Below are 16,662 nucleotides of genomic sequence, written 5' to 3'. Positions count from 1 at the left end.
TCTGCGCAGAGAACACATGCAGGCCGAGGGTCTGGAGACCACCAAGGCGGGCTCTGCTGAGAGGAAACAGCTATGAAAGAAAAGCAACCCTGAATCCTAAACCAGAGCCCGGCGATCCCGGGGCTGTCTTGCTACATGGAACTGCTTGGCTGTAAAGAAGGCGCGATCAGATCAAACAGTCGGGCCGGCGGCCCCAGCGCACCGTCTGCTGGTGTCTTGAGTCCTTAGCACCAAACACGAAAAGGAGAGAAACCCAGTCCAAGGTTAAAGGCACTTGCGTTGCTGTCCGGGGGCGATAGTCTTCCCGTGTCCCGCTCGCTCGCTGCTCCGTCCACGTGCTCGGCCGGCCCCTCCCCTGCCTCACGCTCCATCACCTCCAAGACCCGCGGGTCCCCACTGGACCCTCCGCATCCTCGTCCCTCCAACCCCTGCCACATCCTCGCTCCATCCCACGTCCCGTCCTCGAGCCCCCGACACCCCCGTCCCCTCCCCCGTGTCCCAGTGCCCAGCCTCAGACGTCCACCTCCTGCGGCCCCGGGGCAGCGGTGGTGGCGCTGATGTCGAAGCAGGTGACCATCATGACGCGGGCCTTGCACAGATTCACGCACTGCTCCAGGGCGGCCGTGGCGCGCTCCAGGGCCGCCAGGTACTCGGCCGACTCGGGCTCCAGCTCCGGGTCCACCTCGACTAGGGATGGACAGCAGACCGCTGGTCAGGCCGGGGTCCCCGCAGGGCCCAGGAAATGCTTCTCTCCCTCCCAGCCCCTGGGTCCCCACCTGGGGCGGGGTGAAGTGGCTGGACTGGGGGCGCAGGTGGGCCGCACGCCTGCCGGGGTGTGGGGGGATGAGCGGGGAGACTCACACTGCTCTAGCCAGCGGCCGGGCTCCACCATCAGCCGGCCCTGGGTCTCAGCCAGCTCCTCGCGGAGCGCCTCACGCTTGGCCCACACCTCCTGCAGCCGCTGCTGCCTACGCTCGGCCAGCCGCAACTTCGCACTGACGCACACCGGGCCCTGGGCGGCAGGGACGGTGGCAGGTGGGCTCAGGCACGGAGGACGGCCTGCTCCCAGGGGCTCCGTGAGCCTCGCTCCACCCCCGGGGCCCGGGCAGGCGCACAGCAGGGCCTCAAAGGCGGGCAGGGGTAGGACCTGGGCCCCTCCTGCCCGAGGGGGCTCACGCCATGTGCTCCCAAAGCAGCCCGTGCCTTCTGGAACCCGGGCCCAGGACGAGTGGGCACAGCGGTGGGAAGCATGCCCACACCCCGGCGTAACTCCAGGGCACGAGAGCGGTGGCCTCAGGACCCCTCCAGCCCCCCACTCGGCCCACAAGGGCCATCGGGAGATGCCAGGGGTTCAGGGCCGAACGGGGCCTTTCCTACCTTCTCTGCATTCTGGGAGGGCTGTGGACAAGAGGGCAGGGTGAGGTCAGTGGGCGGCCCGCCACACCCCAGGGGCCCACCCTGCCCTCCCAGGACCGCCTGCCCCCAGCCTGCCCCAGCCCCGACCTCGGCCGGGTCCTCCCCCGGGGGCAGGCGGTGCCGCTGCAGGCGCTCCACGTCATCAATCTCGTACACCTTGATCTCGAAGGGCTCCTTCAGCGAGCCAGCCAGGGGCAGCGGCAGGTCCACCCACTGGCCGGGGAGGCTGGGCTTGCGGCCCAGGGCAGCGGCATCGGGCAGCGGGGCCGGGATCAGCCGTCGCCGCTGCAGACCTGCAACGGAGAGCCGGGCGCTGGGTGAGCAGAGGCCGGACCCCAGCCCCCAGCCCAGGACTGAGAGGGGCGCCGGGCTGCGGTTCTGACAGGCAGAGCCCACGGGGGCCCTCCCAGTCCTGAAACGCTCAGCCTAGCGCCGGCCGGAAACCCGGCCACCCCCTGCCTGCCCCGTGGAACAGATGGGCTCCTGTCCGCCAGCCCCTCCCCCAGCCGCCTCCCGCCTGGACGGCCACACCCTCCCTACTGGACAGCAGCCCCAAGGTCACACCGCCAGCCCTGGAGGCAGCCCTCCGACACCCTGAGGGGCCACGCTGCTTCCTAATCGCAGCCGTCTCCACCCTGGACAGACTCGCAAGCCAGGCCCAGCACGCCCCGCCCTGCTCCCCACTCCGGCCTCCTGCTTTCCCCGCCCACCGCCAGCCAGGGCGTGCCTCCCCTGCCCCCCCGGAGGACGTCAGCCCGTGGCCAAATCCCCCCAGCCACACGCAGCATGAGAAACAGGCCCACCCTACCCGGCTCCCCAGAGACAGAAGGTCCAGGGGACGGAGGCAGGAACAGCACAGCAGGGGCTCCCAGGCAGCCGGGCACCGGCCCCGGGGGGAAGCCCCAGACCCAAGTCCTCGCCCAGCTCCCCCCGCCTCAGCAGGGTGCCCCGTGTGGGCCCACCCCTGCCACCCGCTCCGAGGGGACGGGGACCAGCCTCAGAGGCAGCGTGGGGACCAGAGAAGGGCACACGCCGGGCGCGTCCACAGACGGTAGGGGCTGCACACACCTAGAGCCTGAACAGCCCCAGGCACGTCTGTGAAACCGTCGAGGGCCGCGTACACTGGGACCCACGGAGGTGGTGCCCAGCTGTCAAGTGCGGCCGGGCCCGGGCCCTGCGGGGGCTGGGCCACACCCACCTGTGGCCCTCTTCTTGGGGGACTTGAGGCTGCGGGAGCGGGCGCCCGGGGACGCGGCCCCGCTGTCGCTCATGGAGTCGGGGGCCGAGGAGGCGCTGCCGGTGGCCTCGCTGTCGCGCATCATGCTCTCGTAGCCGCTGCTGCCGCCGCTGTGGTAGAAGAGCGCCGTGCGGCCCATGGCGGGCGGGAGCTCCCCGCTCAGCACGCTGCTGTTGTCGCTGCCGTGGCCGCTGCTGTAGCGCTGCGGCCGCCGCGGGGCCGTCACCTTGCTGTACGGAGAGGGCAGCACCGGGCCCGCGGGCGGCCGCTCCTCGGACACGTTCACGCCGCTGTCGTTGCCGCTGTCCGAGTCGGCCGAGCCCCACAAGGGGCCACTTCGGCCGTGGCCTCCGCCGGCTGCCAGCTCGTTGACACGGCTGTGGGCGGCCCGGAGCGCCTGCTTGGTGCCCATGATGGTGCCCCGGCTGGCCTTGGCCCCAACGCAAGGCACTGCTCGCGGGGCGACCCTGGGGCCCGTCACCGGGCCCCCAGGAGTCCTGCCCGCCGCAGGGGCCAGCGGCTTCACCGAAGCACCCAGAGCCCTGGACCCGCCTGCCGCTGGGCTGCGGCCCTTGCCCCCGCTGGTGGGGGGCTTGGGGGCCCCCACGCCCTTGGCCGGGCTGCTCCTACAGGCAGGAGCGGGCCCAGGCATGGGGCTGGCAGGCGGCACACCCAACCTGGGCACGGCCCGGGCCGGCCTCCCGGGGCCTTCCCTGGCCTTGCTGCTGCCGTGCGCCAGGCCCTCACACCGCTCCAGAGACCCGTGAGTGGCGGGACGGCACCCCGCCTCCGCCTTGCCAGCCCGGGCCTTCAGGCTGGACGTGGCCCTGGGGATGGAGTGGTCGGCCCGGCCGCCAGGCCTGGCCTCCCCCTCCCCTCGGAGGAAGGCAGCAGCCCCGGCCCAGGCCAGGCTGCCGGCCTGGGGAGGGGCCGGCGCTGGGCTGTTCTTGTGCTCCAGGCTGGACTTGCGCACCGGCGGGGCCGGGGGGGCCACCCCGCCAGGCCTCGGGCAGAGGTCCCCTTTGGAGGCCACACTCTTCTTGCTGCTGGAGGCTGCCTTTGGGCTGCCCGGGCAGGCCGCTGCCTCGGCCGAGGCGTCCCCGAAGGATGTGGAGGGCGTGGTCACACCCAGCGTGGTGGCCCCCCTCCGCAGCGGTGGGATCTGAGCCACGGCCTCTGGCCTGTGGGCTGCCCTGCCCACCTCACAGCCGTCCACCACCCTCCGGGCACAAGCCAGCATCGGGGCCAGGCTGGGGCCCCTGCTGGCAGAGGCCAGGGGCAGCGGGCCACATTCGTCCGCCCGGAGCAGCCAAGGGTCCTCGAAGAGGCCTCCGGGGCCAGGCGGGCCCGGGGCCGGGCGGGGGCAGCCCACGCGACTGGCCGCCGAGGTAGTCCTCGGTTTGCGGGGAAGGCTGGAGTGGATAGTTTGTGCCGGGGCGGCCCCCCGTGGAGACGCGGCGTGGGGCTCCCGGCCAGGTCGGCTGGCAGCTGCCGTGGTCTCCTCCGTGGGACAAGGCCTCTGGGCGGGGCCGGGACCGTCGGGTCTGTCACGCTCTGAGAACTGAAAGCTGCCGTCCTCCAAGGGGCCGTCCAGGGTCGGGGAGCGCAGAGGGTCAGGCCCCGCGGGCGAGTCGGGGCCGGAGGGGTCTGGGCTGGCCCGCGAGGGAGGCCGTGGGGCGGGGCCGGGGCTGTCGGCCACGCACACGCTGACCTGGCTGAGCCACGAGCTGATGGAAGAGCCGCGGCTGCCGCCAGCCCCGGCCGCCCCGTCCAGGGCCGCCCCGTCCAGGGCCACACCGTCCAGGGCCGCCCCGCCCAGGGCCCCACCGTCCAGGGCCACCCTGTCCAGGGCCGCCCCGGGGGCCTGCGAGGTGCACGCGTCGAACTCATCGTTGATGCTGCTTATGATGCTGACTGGCCTCGAACCCGAGGCCAGGGCCTGCAGGGAGCAGTTGCTGCCGAGGCTGGCCAGGCTGGAGGGGCGCCCGGGGCCAGCCAGCCCCCCCAGGGACAGCTCCTCCACCAGCGTGAACACCAGCTCGTCCTCGCCGTTGAGCTCCACGGGCTGCTGCAAGGTCACCGTGGTGGTCAGCAGGCCCCGCTCCAGACGGCGGCCGCGTGCGGATGGGCGGGGGCAGCCCTCCTGCCCACTCCTGCCCACGGGGGGTGTCCGCACCACACCCACACCGTCGGCTCCCCCAGGCTCCTCTGCGGCCCCGCCAGCTTCCGGCTGCCGAGGCGGTGGGGGGGCCGGGCTGGCCGGCGGCCTCCTGCCTCTGGCCCCCGTGGCCTTATCCGGCGCAGGCAGCTCAGGCCAGGCACTGCCGGCCTCTCTCTGGTCACCACCAGCCTTGGAGGGCTCCGGGGCCCCCCGGTGGGTATCCGGGCCGGGGCTGCCGCGAGGCGTGCTGGCGGCCAGTGGGGAGCCCACGGCTTTCCTGGGGGCCGCGGCCTCGGGCAGCGAGGGCTTCCTGCCCCCGCGGGCCGGGCTAGCCTGGGCTCCGCCGGTGTCCCCCAGGCCTCCTTGGGGGCCCTCGCTGCCGTGGAAGCACTCCAGCCGCTCCTGCAGCTCCGCGAAGGTGCTGCAGCGGAAGTGGTCAGCATCACGCGGGCCCTGGCAGGGGCGGCGGCGGCTCAGGGAGGGGATGATGGGCACAAAGTCGGGGGGGCCCTCGCTGTCCGTGAGCTCGCGGTCCGACAGTGCCGTCCCCCCCGGCCCCACGTAGATGACGGTGTCGCCGGACTGCTCGCTGCTGGACGAGTAGTCGGGGTCGCCGGGCGAGCTGCCGGCCAGGCTCTCGGGGTCTGGGGCTGCCGAGCGCGGGTGGAAGGGTCGCAGGCGCGGGGGGCGGCGGGCACGGCCTTCCTCGCAGGAGCTGTCCCCCCCCGAGGAGCTGGACGCGTACTGGGGACAGAGCAGGCCCACCTGAGCGGCCTCCCCGCCTGCCCCCCCTTCCCCTGCCCCCCAGCCGCACACACCGCGCTCCAGTGAAGGAAGTGACAGCACAGCCACCAGCCGTGTCCCGTCAAGCACTGGACCGGCACGAAAGGGCTCAGGCCCCGAACATAACCGGACCCCCTCAGCAACTTCCAAGGAAGCGTTAAGCCGAGTCACAGGGAGGTGAGAACACGTGCCCTCAGCACACGGCGAGTAAGTGCAAACCCAGGATTCAGACCCAGGGCACCCCAGGGCGCCCCTAACTCCACCCTCCGGCCCGACGGAGGGCTGCCTGGGGCATGCCCTGCTGGACCAGGCCCGGGACGGGTACGGGCCACGGGCATCCCACCAGGCTGCCCTGAGCACACACCTACCCCCGGGCCAGGCGGACAGAGGCCAGGCAACCACAGCCCCCAGCGCGATCAGGTCCGGTTCTGCTTGGGGCGACCTCGAGCGTGGGCCCCGCCACCTCTGGGCAAGGCCATGTGGGCACAGCCCTGTGAGCCCAGGGCACGCGGGGCCCCAGCACCCCCACCATGCAGGCAGGGGCCCTCGGGGAGAGGGAGGGGCAGGCGGGAGGCGGAGCCAACCTTGACCTTCTTCCTACGCAGGCGGTGGAGGTGGGCGGCCAGCTGCACGGTGCTGAGCGTCTCGGCGTGGCGGGCAGGCGCGTCGGAGACGTGGGCGATCATGGTGGTGCGGCAGTTGGCGGTGGCCAGGGTCTCCCGCAGCAGCATGGTGAGCCTGTGCTCCCTGGGGGCCGGGGAGGGGCGGGGGTCAGGGGCTGAGGGCCCAGGAGGGATGCCGGGTGGCAGGCCGGGCGTGTGGGCTGCCGCAGGGCTGGAGGGAGGGAGGTGGGCCTCTTGCTGGACCAGGGCCAGGCCTGGAGCCTCAGGGTTGGGGCTGACCCCCACCTCTGTTCCCCATGCCCTGGGCGCCAGGACCCCTCCCCCAGCCCTCGGGCAGCAAAGCCCGTCAGGTGATGGAGGAGCAAAGAACTGAGGGGCTCAGGGGCCACAGACACACTGGACACGCCTGACGTGGGCTGGGCTGGGCTGGGTCCCCAGGGCCCCGGCCAGGAGCCCACCACTCACCTGTAGGGCACGTGCTTGGCTCCGCTGACCAGGGCCAAGATGACGCTGCCCAAGGCCGACAAGGACAGGTAGGGCGGGCCCCCGGGGGCCTCCCCACCCCTACCGGGTGCCCCCTCACAGCTGCCGAAGTCCATGAGGTGCAGGCGGCTGCGGCCTCCAGACACTGAAACCACAGGCAGGAGGGTGAAGGCTCGGCCGCAGGGCACCCAGACCCTGCCCGCGGCCCACGCCCGGGACAGTCCTGCCGAGAGGGAGGGCGGCCGGACCCACACCACGCAGGCGCCACGGCCACCTACTTCCACCCCTGCCGCACTTCTCCACACGGTACTGGTACACGTGCAGCGTGAAGAGCATGTGCGAGCTGCCCAGGGCGTCCTCGCCGCCGCCGGCCCGGCTGGTGCTGCGCGCAGCCAGCGCCGCGTCCAGGTAGAAGGCCGCCTTCTCAGCCGTGGGCGCCCGCAGCTCGCTCTGGTTCTGGAGCTGCCGACAGACGGACAGCGGGGACGGCGCCTGAGCGGCTCGGGGCCGAGCCGCCGCCCCGCGCGGCCCCCGAGCCCGCGGCCCTGCTCCCCGCGCGGCGGCCTCGGCATACCTGCGCCCCGCAGACGGGGTCCTCCCGCAGGTGCACCCCCGGGGACTGGGCATCCTGCAGGCTGCTGGAGGCCACCTCGGCCAGCAGGTCCCGCAGGCTCTGGTCCCGGCCGCACACCTCCACGGCCGAGACACGGACGGAGAAGCGGGCGCCCACCCTCTCCTTGCGCTCGTCAATGAGCCTGAAGAGCCAGGAGATGGCGCAGGGCACGATGCCCAGGCTCTGGGGCGAGCTGTCCTTCCCGATCATGGTGTAGGACTTGCCTGGGGGCCAGCGTGACAAGCCCTCAGAGCCCAGCCAGACCCGGCAGCTGCTTCCCTGGCCCTGCCCGGGGCCCTCAGGGCCAACCTGGGGCCACTGAGGCCCCGGGGGCCTCTTCTGACCCACTCCATGGCTCTACCTTCTAGGCCTACAGGGTTTCAGCTTCCTCTCCACAAGACCCCGCCCCAGGTGCCCACCTGCTGCCCATATGGGATATGCCCACCCCCCACCCCACCCAGAAATGGCACCCAGCGACTGCAGAGAGGGGATGGTAAGGGGCATTTACCAAGGCTCGTGTGGCCAAAGGAAAAAATGCAGCCATCGGCCCCGCTGACCACCGACTGGAGCACGTCGGCCACTGTCCCCGAGCAGACCTCGGCCTGGGGGAGGGGCACAGAGTCAGGCGGCCACCCGGCCTCCCACCACTTCTGTCTCATCACACGCAGACAGTGAGTCCACGAGGTGGCCGGGAGGGCACCCAAGACCAAGGACACAGAAATCTCCACGTGGACACACGACACACACGGACCGGACACGGACACACACACTCACAGCGTGAACCAGCCAGACACAGCTGACAGGCACACGCAGTGTACACGCACACACACGGAAGTCACAGTGCCCTCGCGGCCACGCCGGGCACAGACCACGCCGCACGCATGCACGGCACACACGGGACGCGTGGAGGAGCATCTCTGGGAAACAAACCACCACTCGGAAAGCTTCCATGCGGCATGGGCTCTGAAAAACCTGGCCTGAGAAGCACGCCAGGAGCTGGGTGGAGACACCATGAGGGCCGGGGAGGCCAGCGAGGAAGGGGAAACCCAGCCGGCCTCCTCTCAGCGCCTCCCCCCGACCCCCCAGCCCTGGCTCTGCACAAGAAGGCCCCGCCCCCGCCCGAGGCCGCCACTGCCACCCTCACCTGCTCCGAGTCCTGGGGGAAGACGGCATCGAAGGCAAACATCTTGGGAACGGCAGCCGTGGTGGCGTGTCGGGGGCCCGCGCTGCCTGGGGGCCCCGTGGCCGGGTCATAGAGGGTCACCTGCTTCTTCCTCGGGTCCACCTTCAGGAAGGACGTGGACTCGGCCGAGCGCCGGGCCCCCTGCGCAGGCCAGATCCGCAGCGTGACCTTCACCTGGGGAGGCGGGCGGGGCGGGCATCTGAGCGGCTGCGACGTGCAGGGCAGGAGGAGCCTCACGCGCGTCAGGACAGTGGGCCAGGCCCCGGCATGGGGTCCCCGCCGCAGGAACGCGGCGCTGGCACCCCAGCTCCTGGCCAGAGCGCCTCCCATACGAGGTCAGCCAGGCAGGGAGAAAACGAGGGCCAGCGAGAGGAGGGGCTGGCCGGGAACAGAGCACGTCAGCACAGAACGGGGAGCACGGGGGGGGGGCACAGGACGGAGGGAGGGCGGGACAGGGGGAGCGGACTCCAGCTGCCCCCGTGAGCACCGAGACAGAAGGACGAGGACGGTACCCCGAGCGCACCCCCCCTCGACGTGGGGCTCCTCCACACCCTCTTGCTGACTCCGAGGCAGAGCCAGCACCAAAGGAGCTGAACCCAAACACACAGGCCTCTGAGAGCAGGGTCACCCCACACAGGCACACCCCAGGCCCGCCAGCTCCCCGCTGGACCAGCCATCATGGCGACCCACCCCCCAGGCCCGCAAAGGCTTCAGAAGGGGGAAGGAAACGCACTCAGAGAGGTCGACTGTCTCACCCGCGTCACACAGCCTGCCAGTGGGTCTCCTGAAATCCCAAACCCCAAATCTGAGGGCGGAGAGAGAGGGGCAAGCAGATCGGGGCAGCAAGACCCGGCCCAACCAGATAGGAAGGCACAGGCCCCGGCCCCTCCCACAGGGTCCCCTCAGAGCCCCACGCACATTCTTCTGAGGGCGTGTCCTCCACCCCTGATGCGGAGGACAGGGGCCGCCTCAGAGCCGGGGCCTCCCCACACGCCCCACTCCCGACCTCGGGCTCCACGCACAGCAAGGTGCAGCCCCGAGGAAAGACAGCCGTGCACCGCGGCCGGGCAGGCCCCGCGAGCAGCTGACTCCCTGCTGAGGGGAGGGACAAGTGCCCCACACCCCGGCCCCCCACCTGTCCGTCCAGCCTCACCTCCTCCAGGGAGCCCTTCCTCCCAGCTCCCAGCCCCAAGCCAGAGGCCTCCAGGGCCCTGGGCGCCTCCTCCCGTGTCTGCACCCCAGGCGCGGGGCAGGCAGGAGTGTGTGGAGTGAAGGAAGGATGAACGCACGGAGGGGCACGGGCCTGACGCCTGCGGTGCCCTCGGGGAGAAACGGGATCTGGTGCTTCCGACCCCAGAGCCGCTCGGGACCCCAAGGACACCTGGGGAGACTCAAACCCCACGGACACCTGTGGCAGGCCTCCGGGTCAGCAGGACGCCAGAGGCAATCCCACCGGCACAGAACCCGGGAGGAAGAGGGCAGGATGATCCCAGAGGAGACGGGGATTCTGAATCCCCAGGGCAGGGGAGATGGTGGAGAGACGGAGGCTGGGGTGGCACGGGGGCCCGGGGTGGCAACAGGGCTGGGCTGAGCTCAGGGCCCGACAGGCCACCAGGCAGCCTCTGCGAGTCCCCCAAACACAAAAAAAGATGCAAGGCTTGCCCGTGCTCCCCACCCACGTTCACGCCAGCTCCGGGGGCTGGACCACCAGCCCCAAGGTCCTCAAGGGTACAGAAGGCTCAGAGGGGAGGGGGGCCAGGAACCAAGATGCAGGAGCCCAGAACAAGCTACACTGCAAACACCCCAAAACCCGCACGGAGAACAAACACCCTGGGCCACGCATCTTGTGTGTGGCCAAGGGGGGCCGAGTGCTGACAGGGCAAGCCACCCTGGGGGAGGGCCCCTCCCAGGAGAAGGCACCAGACTCCGGTTTCCGCTGGAGGACGCCGCCCTCCGCTCTCCGGTGAAATCTCCGATTTCTCCACTACAGTGTAAATCAAATTACCAGCCTCATCTCAGAGCCAATATTTTTCACGGGTTTAATTGTAAGTGACAGATACATAACTCCGGCGAAATTGGTTTACCGTGGGTAGTTCACACGAGGCACCGTCTACGGCCCTTCGGCATGTGGCAAATTGACAGGCAAAATCGCGCCGCGTAAGGAGAGGGGGTCCTCCGGGGAGACGCGGAAAGACATACTTTTCTATTGAGCTCCTCCAAACCTGGGCTCCATTAGGCGAGAATCGATTCTCTTATTCCCCGACGACATGAACAAAACTATTTCATTTCCAAACGCCACTGCCAAGCAGATGAAAATGTGCACTTCCCAGTAATTTTGGGCAATTTTTTTTCAGCGTGAACTCCTGGCCGCTTCAGGAGCCAAATGGGTTCTGCGGATTGGAGAGCGTTCCCGGCGGGGAGGGGACATCGCGTGCGCCAGCCCCGCGCCACGCGCCACCATCCCAGTTAAATGCCCGGGTCACTGTCTGCGAGAATCCTTTCATTACCGCGGGGAAATGACAGGGTCTTCGCGCCACACAAGCATGTCTCCCCCCACTAAATGTTCAGATACCGCAAAGCCCCACTGAATAGCTGCCAGGTAGGGAAAAAATACATTTTGCATAAAAAGGGGCTTCCGTCCCTAAGAGACGGCCCAGGCGGTCGTGGGGGGAGGGGCCGTCATACCGCAAGTGATGAATTATCTTAAGTGGCAGATTAATGTCAGGAATCGAGTATAATCTAACTTTCTTCTCTCTGACAATATTAAATGCCTTTCAGGAGGCATTTCTAACTATGTGCTATTCGTGCAAGTAACATCCAGGGAGCTGGGGAGGGGGCTCTGGGGGACACGGTGAGAGGACCAGGACGGGGGCCACGGGCTCCCTGCCGCAGGGGACCAGGGCACAGCGGTGGTCTGCCGGAGAGAAGGGAGGAGCCCCCGCCCTGGAATACTTGGGTGGGGGGCCTGACCCCAGGGGGACGGGGAGGCCTGCTGGAGCCCCAAGTAACAACGGCGGCAGTAAGAAAGCAGGGTCTGTGCCACGAGGCTCCTCAACCCTCCAGCCACCCAGCCCCTACCCCAGACGGGCCGAGTGACCGGGCCCAGAGTTGCTTAGAGCCCCTTCCCCACGGCCAGCTCGCGGTGTCCTCCCTCTGGCCCCGGCACTCCCACCGCCCGAGCAGGGCCCAGATTCCCCACTTCAGCAAGCTCCCGAGGGACATGTCTACCTCCGTCTCAGGGCGTGTGGGTGACGGCGTGAGGGAAGGCTTCCTGGACGTCCGGACACAGGGACTGACCTCCGGGAGGCCGAGCACAGAGGCTACAGCGGGAGGGCCAGGGGGAGGGTGGGGTGCGGGCCTGGGGAGCAGCTCGGGCCCGGGCAGGGTGCCCCCTGCAGACGCATCAGACCCCTCTGCAGACCCGTCGCTAGGAGCAGAAGCCCCCTGGGGCGTGTCCTAGGCGGCAGGACAGACTGAGTCCAGGGGTGCGTGGAACCCGCCCCCCCAACTCTGCAGGGGTTGGGCCTCTGGGCGCTGGAAAGGCTGGACCCAGTGCCCGGTGGGCGGCCGCCACTCTCGGGGGGGGCAGAGCGGGCAGAAGGCCAGGGAAACGCGATGGGGTGCACGCTCAGGGTTGGGGTCCAGTCCTCACCCCAGAGCCGTGTGGCCCTGGTGACAGGCCCAACCCCGCCGTGCCTTGGTCTCGCACCCTCCAGAGGCACAGAATCCCCCCACTAATGCACTCACACAGAGCCGCACACGCAGGCCCCGACCCAGACTTGGGGGGCAGTCACAGGCAACCCAGATGGGACCAGGACAGAAACCCGGTCTCAGCCGAAGGCCACAGGAGCCAGGAGGCAGCCAGCCCGTGACTGGGCGAGGCCCTCCTCCACTCTGGGCCTGCTTCCCCACCTGAACCCGGGTAGCATCCTGACTCAACTCCCCCACTTCTCATGTCAGGCTGCGGCTGGGGTTTGCCGGGACTCTGGATAGCTGACGGATCCCACCCCTGCCCCCCGGACCCCCTGAGGGCAGCATACCAACAAAGACGAGGCAAGGGGGCTCCTGGGGCCAGACCCCACCCCTGAGTCCCGGGAAGCCCTGGCCGTCCCACCCCACACTGAGACCAGCCCGTGCCCCTGGGACCCCCCCCCCCACTCCCTGTAGGCCCACCAGTCTCCCAGGCTCCCTGCCGCCACCCAGAGCCGTCAAGGGGGGCCTGGGCCTCCGTCGCCCCATCTGTGCTCTCACTAGCCTGGTCCAGCCCAGGAGAAGGAAGCATGCCCTCCATCTCCCGCTCCCCATCCCGCATCTGCCCGGACACCCCAGCCTCGTGCCACCCCCCAGGGTCACCCCCAAGTCAGGGCACGGCCTACCTTTCCGACACTGCTGGGGTTGTCCTTGGCCTTGGAGGTGGTCCTGAGCAGGCAGGGGGGCACAGGGGGCGGCCACAGCTGCAGGACCCCACTGAAGTCCGTGGGGTAGGCGGAGGCTCCGCGGGCGGCGGGGGCCGGCGGCGGGTGGGGCTTCTTGCGCTTGGAGGCCAGGCTGAGCTTCTGGGCAGCCCTGGGGAGGGGAGGGGAGGAGAGGGCAGGGGCGGGAGGCGCGTGGGGAGGGGAGGGGAGGGGAGGAGAGGCAGGCTGGCGCTCAGAGCTGTCCTGCCACCTGCCCCGCCCTACATGCGGCTACACAGCCACAGGTCATTCCCCACCAGCCAAGCAGGGGCCCCCGGGGCTGGGGCCGCCACGTCCAGCCCCTGGCAGCTCTGCCAGTACAGGCCAGGCGACAGAGGCCCCAGGCAGACACGGGACCCCGGCCCCTCTCCACACCCCGCACTGAGGGCATCCCCTTCTCCCCACCCTCTGCCACCCCAAGTCCCCGACTCAGCAGCTGGGGCAGGACGGCACATGCTGGGGTCAGCCACTCACAGGCTGTATGACCCACACGTGGTGACTTCGCCTTAGTTAAGCCTCTGTGCCTCGGTTTCCCCATCTCTAACATGGGATGACATGACCACCAGAGGCCCTCGTGTATAGCCCTGAGGAGCGAATGCATTCAAGGCACCCAGCAGAGGTGACACAGACGGGCCTGGGTCCAGATGGCCCAGGCCTTCGTCCGCCCCCCACCCCGCCCGCCTTCCCGGCGAAAGGGGCTGGAGGCCAGAGTAGGGCCGGCTCAGGGCTGAAAGAGCCTGCCCACCAGGCCTGCAGGCAGCCCCCCGCCGCCCCGCCCAGCTGCCCCTCTCCTGGTCCTGCTGCGCCTGCCCTCCTTCTCCCAAAGCCCCCAGGCCCCTGAGTCTCACCTGTGCTCCTCGAAGGGGCCCGACAGGAGGGCCTGCACCCTCGGGGCACACGGCCCCTCAGTCCTCCTCCCACCCGGAGGAGCTACCGGCATTTTGCTTAACTCCTCTCATCTTTCACAGGAGTTGTCTTTTAAGAGACCCCAGGGACCGCTTTCCTCCTAGCGAGGTGTCATCAAGGAAAATAAAAGTAATCTACGGTGCGGGGCAGACCCTTACTAACGCAGTGGGGCGGCTGGTGCACGCCTGGAGGGGGCGGGGGCCTGAGAGCGGAACCCACGAGCTGCCCAGACAACTCGGGCCGGGGCCCTCAGCCGGAGACGCGGCCCCGATTCCTGCCTGAGCCCATGCGCCCTAAACCCAAAACCGCCTGAACAGAAGTCCTGCGTCCTGGCCCCCATCCCCACGGCGCCCAAGGATCGCACACGGGGCAGAACGGGCGCTGACACTGTCCCCCAGGCACAGGGTGAAGGGCCGGGGGCAGAGGAACTCAGAAGGGAAGGCCAGGGGAGGCAGCTAGAGCGGGCAGGATGGGGACCAGGGGACCAGCTCCACTCCTGGGGCTCCTCCTGCCCCGCCCACCCCAGCCCGGCCGGCTGCCCTGGACCCCGGCCATCCTGGGTTAGGCCACAGCTTGCCGCCAACCACTCCCACGGGAAGAAGCTGCAGCCCGACTTGGAGGACCTGGAGGATGTTAGGGTCCAGCAGGCAGCCCCATCCCCGGGCGCTGCCCCAGGGCGGGGACACCCAGGGCAGGTGGGCTGGCCCTCAGCCTACCTGGGCGGGGCGGGCTGGGGAAGCGGGGACACGGACTGGCGCCTGTAAAGGCGGAGGAGGCCCGGTGGACCGGGCTCCCCAGCTCCACGTGTGCGCAGCGGTGCTGCCCCCAGGACGTGGGGGAAGGGCAGCACAGGGCCTGCCCAGCACCAGCCTGTCCTGGGGGGCACCGGCCGGGCCCTCAGGGTGACTGGATAGGTCAGCAGACCCCCACGGCCGAGGTGTGTCCCCCGCTCCCGTCACAGCTGCCTCCCTGCTCCTCCCTAGGTCGGGCAGGGCCACCCAGGGTCCCCGAGGCTGGGGGGGGGGCCACCCTGAACCCCCCAAGGCTCAAGGGACGTGAAGGCCAGGAGGACGGGTAAGGCGCTGGGGAGACAGGACAACATCGGGCTGCGGAGGCCACAACCAGAAGGCAGTGCTTTGCCTGGTACTCAAGGCCACAGACGGCTCTGCACCCTCTGTGACCCTCTCAGGAACCAGGGTGCCCGGCACAGACCTCAGCCCCCTCCGTCCCCCTCAGGTCCCAGCAGCAGAGCACGGGGAGGTGTCCTTCCCCGCTGGACATGCCCAGGTCTCGCCTGGACGGAGGCTGGGCCCGGAGCCGTCTGAGGTCCCGCCAGCCCCCCGAGGCTGGACCGGTACTGGCCAGGCGTCTCTGCCCCGTGGTCTGACCTAACTCGGGGCACCCCCTCCTCCCTCCCTGGCCCTGGGTCAGCCCCCGCAGGGCTGGGAGCTGAGAAGCTGCGCCCAGCCTGCCCAGCCCTCCAGGTCTCTGCTCTTACAGGCTTGCCTCACCGGGCATGACTCAGAGGCCTCGGGACAGCACTGTCTCCTGTGATGAAATCCAGCTCCCTTCAAGACCGGGACAAGCCCGTCAGCCACTCGGCAACTGCACCTCAGCTCACACGGTCTGGGGGTGGTCTCGGGAGGGTCCCAGCCTTCTGGGTGCACAGACCTGGTTTCCAGGCAGTGGGGGTGGGGGAGGAAGTGATGCCAGGCTTCACGGAGGCTAAGAGAACACACAGGCACCACGCTCAGGGCCACGAACACCCACCGCATTGTTGGGGAGCAGGGATGGGGTGCGGGGTGCTCAAGGCAGGACCCGCAGGGGGCGTGTGGGCACGTCTGAGTGCTCTGGCTCTACAGGGGAGACTTGGAAAAGCAGGAACTTCACCTGCACGCGCAGCTCTCCTCGTCCTCAGAGGACACCTCCCCCGGGAAGCGTGCCCTGATGCCCCCACACTGGGCTTCCCCAAACCCTGTGCCTGCTGCTACCACGGGAACCATTCCACGCCCTGAGCCACAGGTTTACACGGCTGTGTCCCATCAGGTGGGGGCTCTGGAGGGCAGGGGTTTGCCAAGCCCAGGCCTAGAACACAGGGAAGCTCAGGATGCGGCCGTGAGGGAGGGAGGGAGGGAGGGAGTGAATGAGTGAGGGACCGAGCTCCTCCAACCTCCCTCTGAGCCCCCAGCCCTCTCACCTAATCCCAGAGGCCTTTCCCCGGGCTCACTGGCCCGGGTAATTAATTCACGTAAACAGAAAGGAAAACATTTGCCTTTTTACAAAGAAAAATTGCCTCTTCCAAACAAGAAGGTAATTTCACAGGCAGCTGGCCTTGATGGTGAGGCCCTTAATCACCCTGAGGAGACACACGGGCCTGTTTGGATGTGGGTGGGGGTCAGTTACGGCCAACCCAGGGCTTCCTGCCTGGGCCGCCAGGAGGCCAGCGGACCAGGCCACATGCCACATGCCACGCCCCACGCCTGCATCCCCCCACCTCGGAGCTGCCCTGCTAAGGGGGCCTACGCCTCCGAGGCCGAGGCCCACGGTCCTAGCAGCCCTGACCTGGACCCCTGCTCCCTGCCATGGCCTGCTTGCATTTTCCACGTCACCTGGGAACTTCACGCTGAGGCTACGAAGCTGCCTCGCGCACCCTGCAGGTGAGGGACACCTCTCCGCGGGGCCCTCCTGCCCGTGCGCCTCTGGGCAGCACCCGCTCTGGCTCTGGGCCTCTGCCAGGCGCCACACCTCACGTTCCGTGGCCTGGGCACCCGGGCTGGCATTCCGTGGCCTGGGCACCCGGGCA

General features: G+C 69.4%; 1 protein-coding gene across 4 annotated transcripts in view; it reads right to left on the bottom strand.

Annotated features, from left to right (window-relative positions):
- Nucleotides 1–499: 499 nt before the first annotated feature.
- Nucleotides 500–16,662, bottom strand: part of KIF26A (kinesin family member 26A) — a 41,481-nt gene continuing 25,318 nt past the window's right edge. For all 4 annotated transcript variants that reach the window (XM_057544171.1, XM_057544174.1, XM_057544172.1 and 1 more), the window contains 12 exons: nucleotides 12,876–13,065; nucleotides 8,461–8,673; nucleotides 7,825–7,918; nucleotides 7,278–7,540; nucleotides 6,982–7,165; nucleotides 6,686–6,848; nucleotides 6,182–6,344; nucleotides 2,615–5,558; nucleotides 1,504–1,709; nucleotides 1,378–1,398; nucleotides 862–1,012; nucleotides 500–687 (listed from right to left, as the gene is read on the bottom strand). In XM_057544171.1, the coding sequence (XP_057400154.1) occupies nucleotides 512–687; nucleotides 862–1,012; nucleotides 1,378–1,398; nucleotides 1,504–1,709; nucleotides 2,615–5,558; nucleotides 6,182–6,344; nucleotides 6,686–6,848; nucleotides 6,982–7,165; nucleotides 7,278–7,540; nucleotides 7,825–7,918; nucleotides 8,461–8,673; nucleotides 12,876–13,065 (4,768 nt within the window). In that variant the 3' untranslated portion in view covers nucleotides 500–511. The remainder of the gene's footprint in view (nucleotides 688–861; nucleotides 1,013–1,377; nucleotides 1,399–1,503; nucleotides 1,710–2,614; nucleotides 5,559–6,181; nucleotides 6,345–6,685; nucleotides 6,849–6,981; nucleotides 7,166–7,277; nucleotides 7,541–7,824; nucleotides 7,919–8,460; nucleotides 8,674–12,875; nucleotides 13,066–16,662) is intronic.

The sequence above is a fragment of the Balaenoptera acutorostrata genome, chromosome 3 (genome assembly GCF_949987535.1).
Source record: "Balaenoptera acutorostrata chromosome 3, mBalAcu1.1, whole genome shotgun sequence".
Taxonomy (NCBI): Eukaryota; Metazoa; Chordata; class Mammalia; order Artiodactyla; family Balaenopteridae; genus Balaenoptera; species Balaenoptera acutorostrata.
The sequence above is the reverse complement of the archived record's forward strand: the minus strand, read 5'-3'. Positions and strand labels throughout refer to the sequence as shown.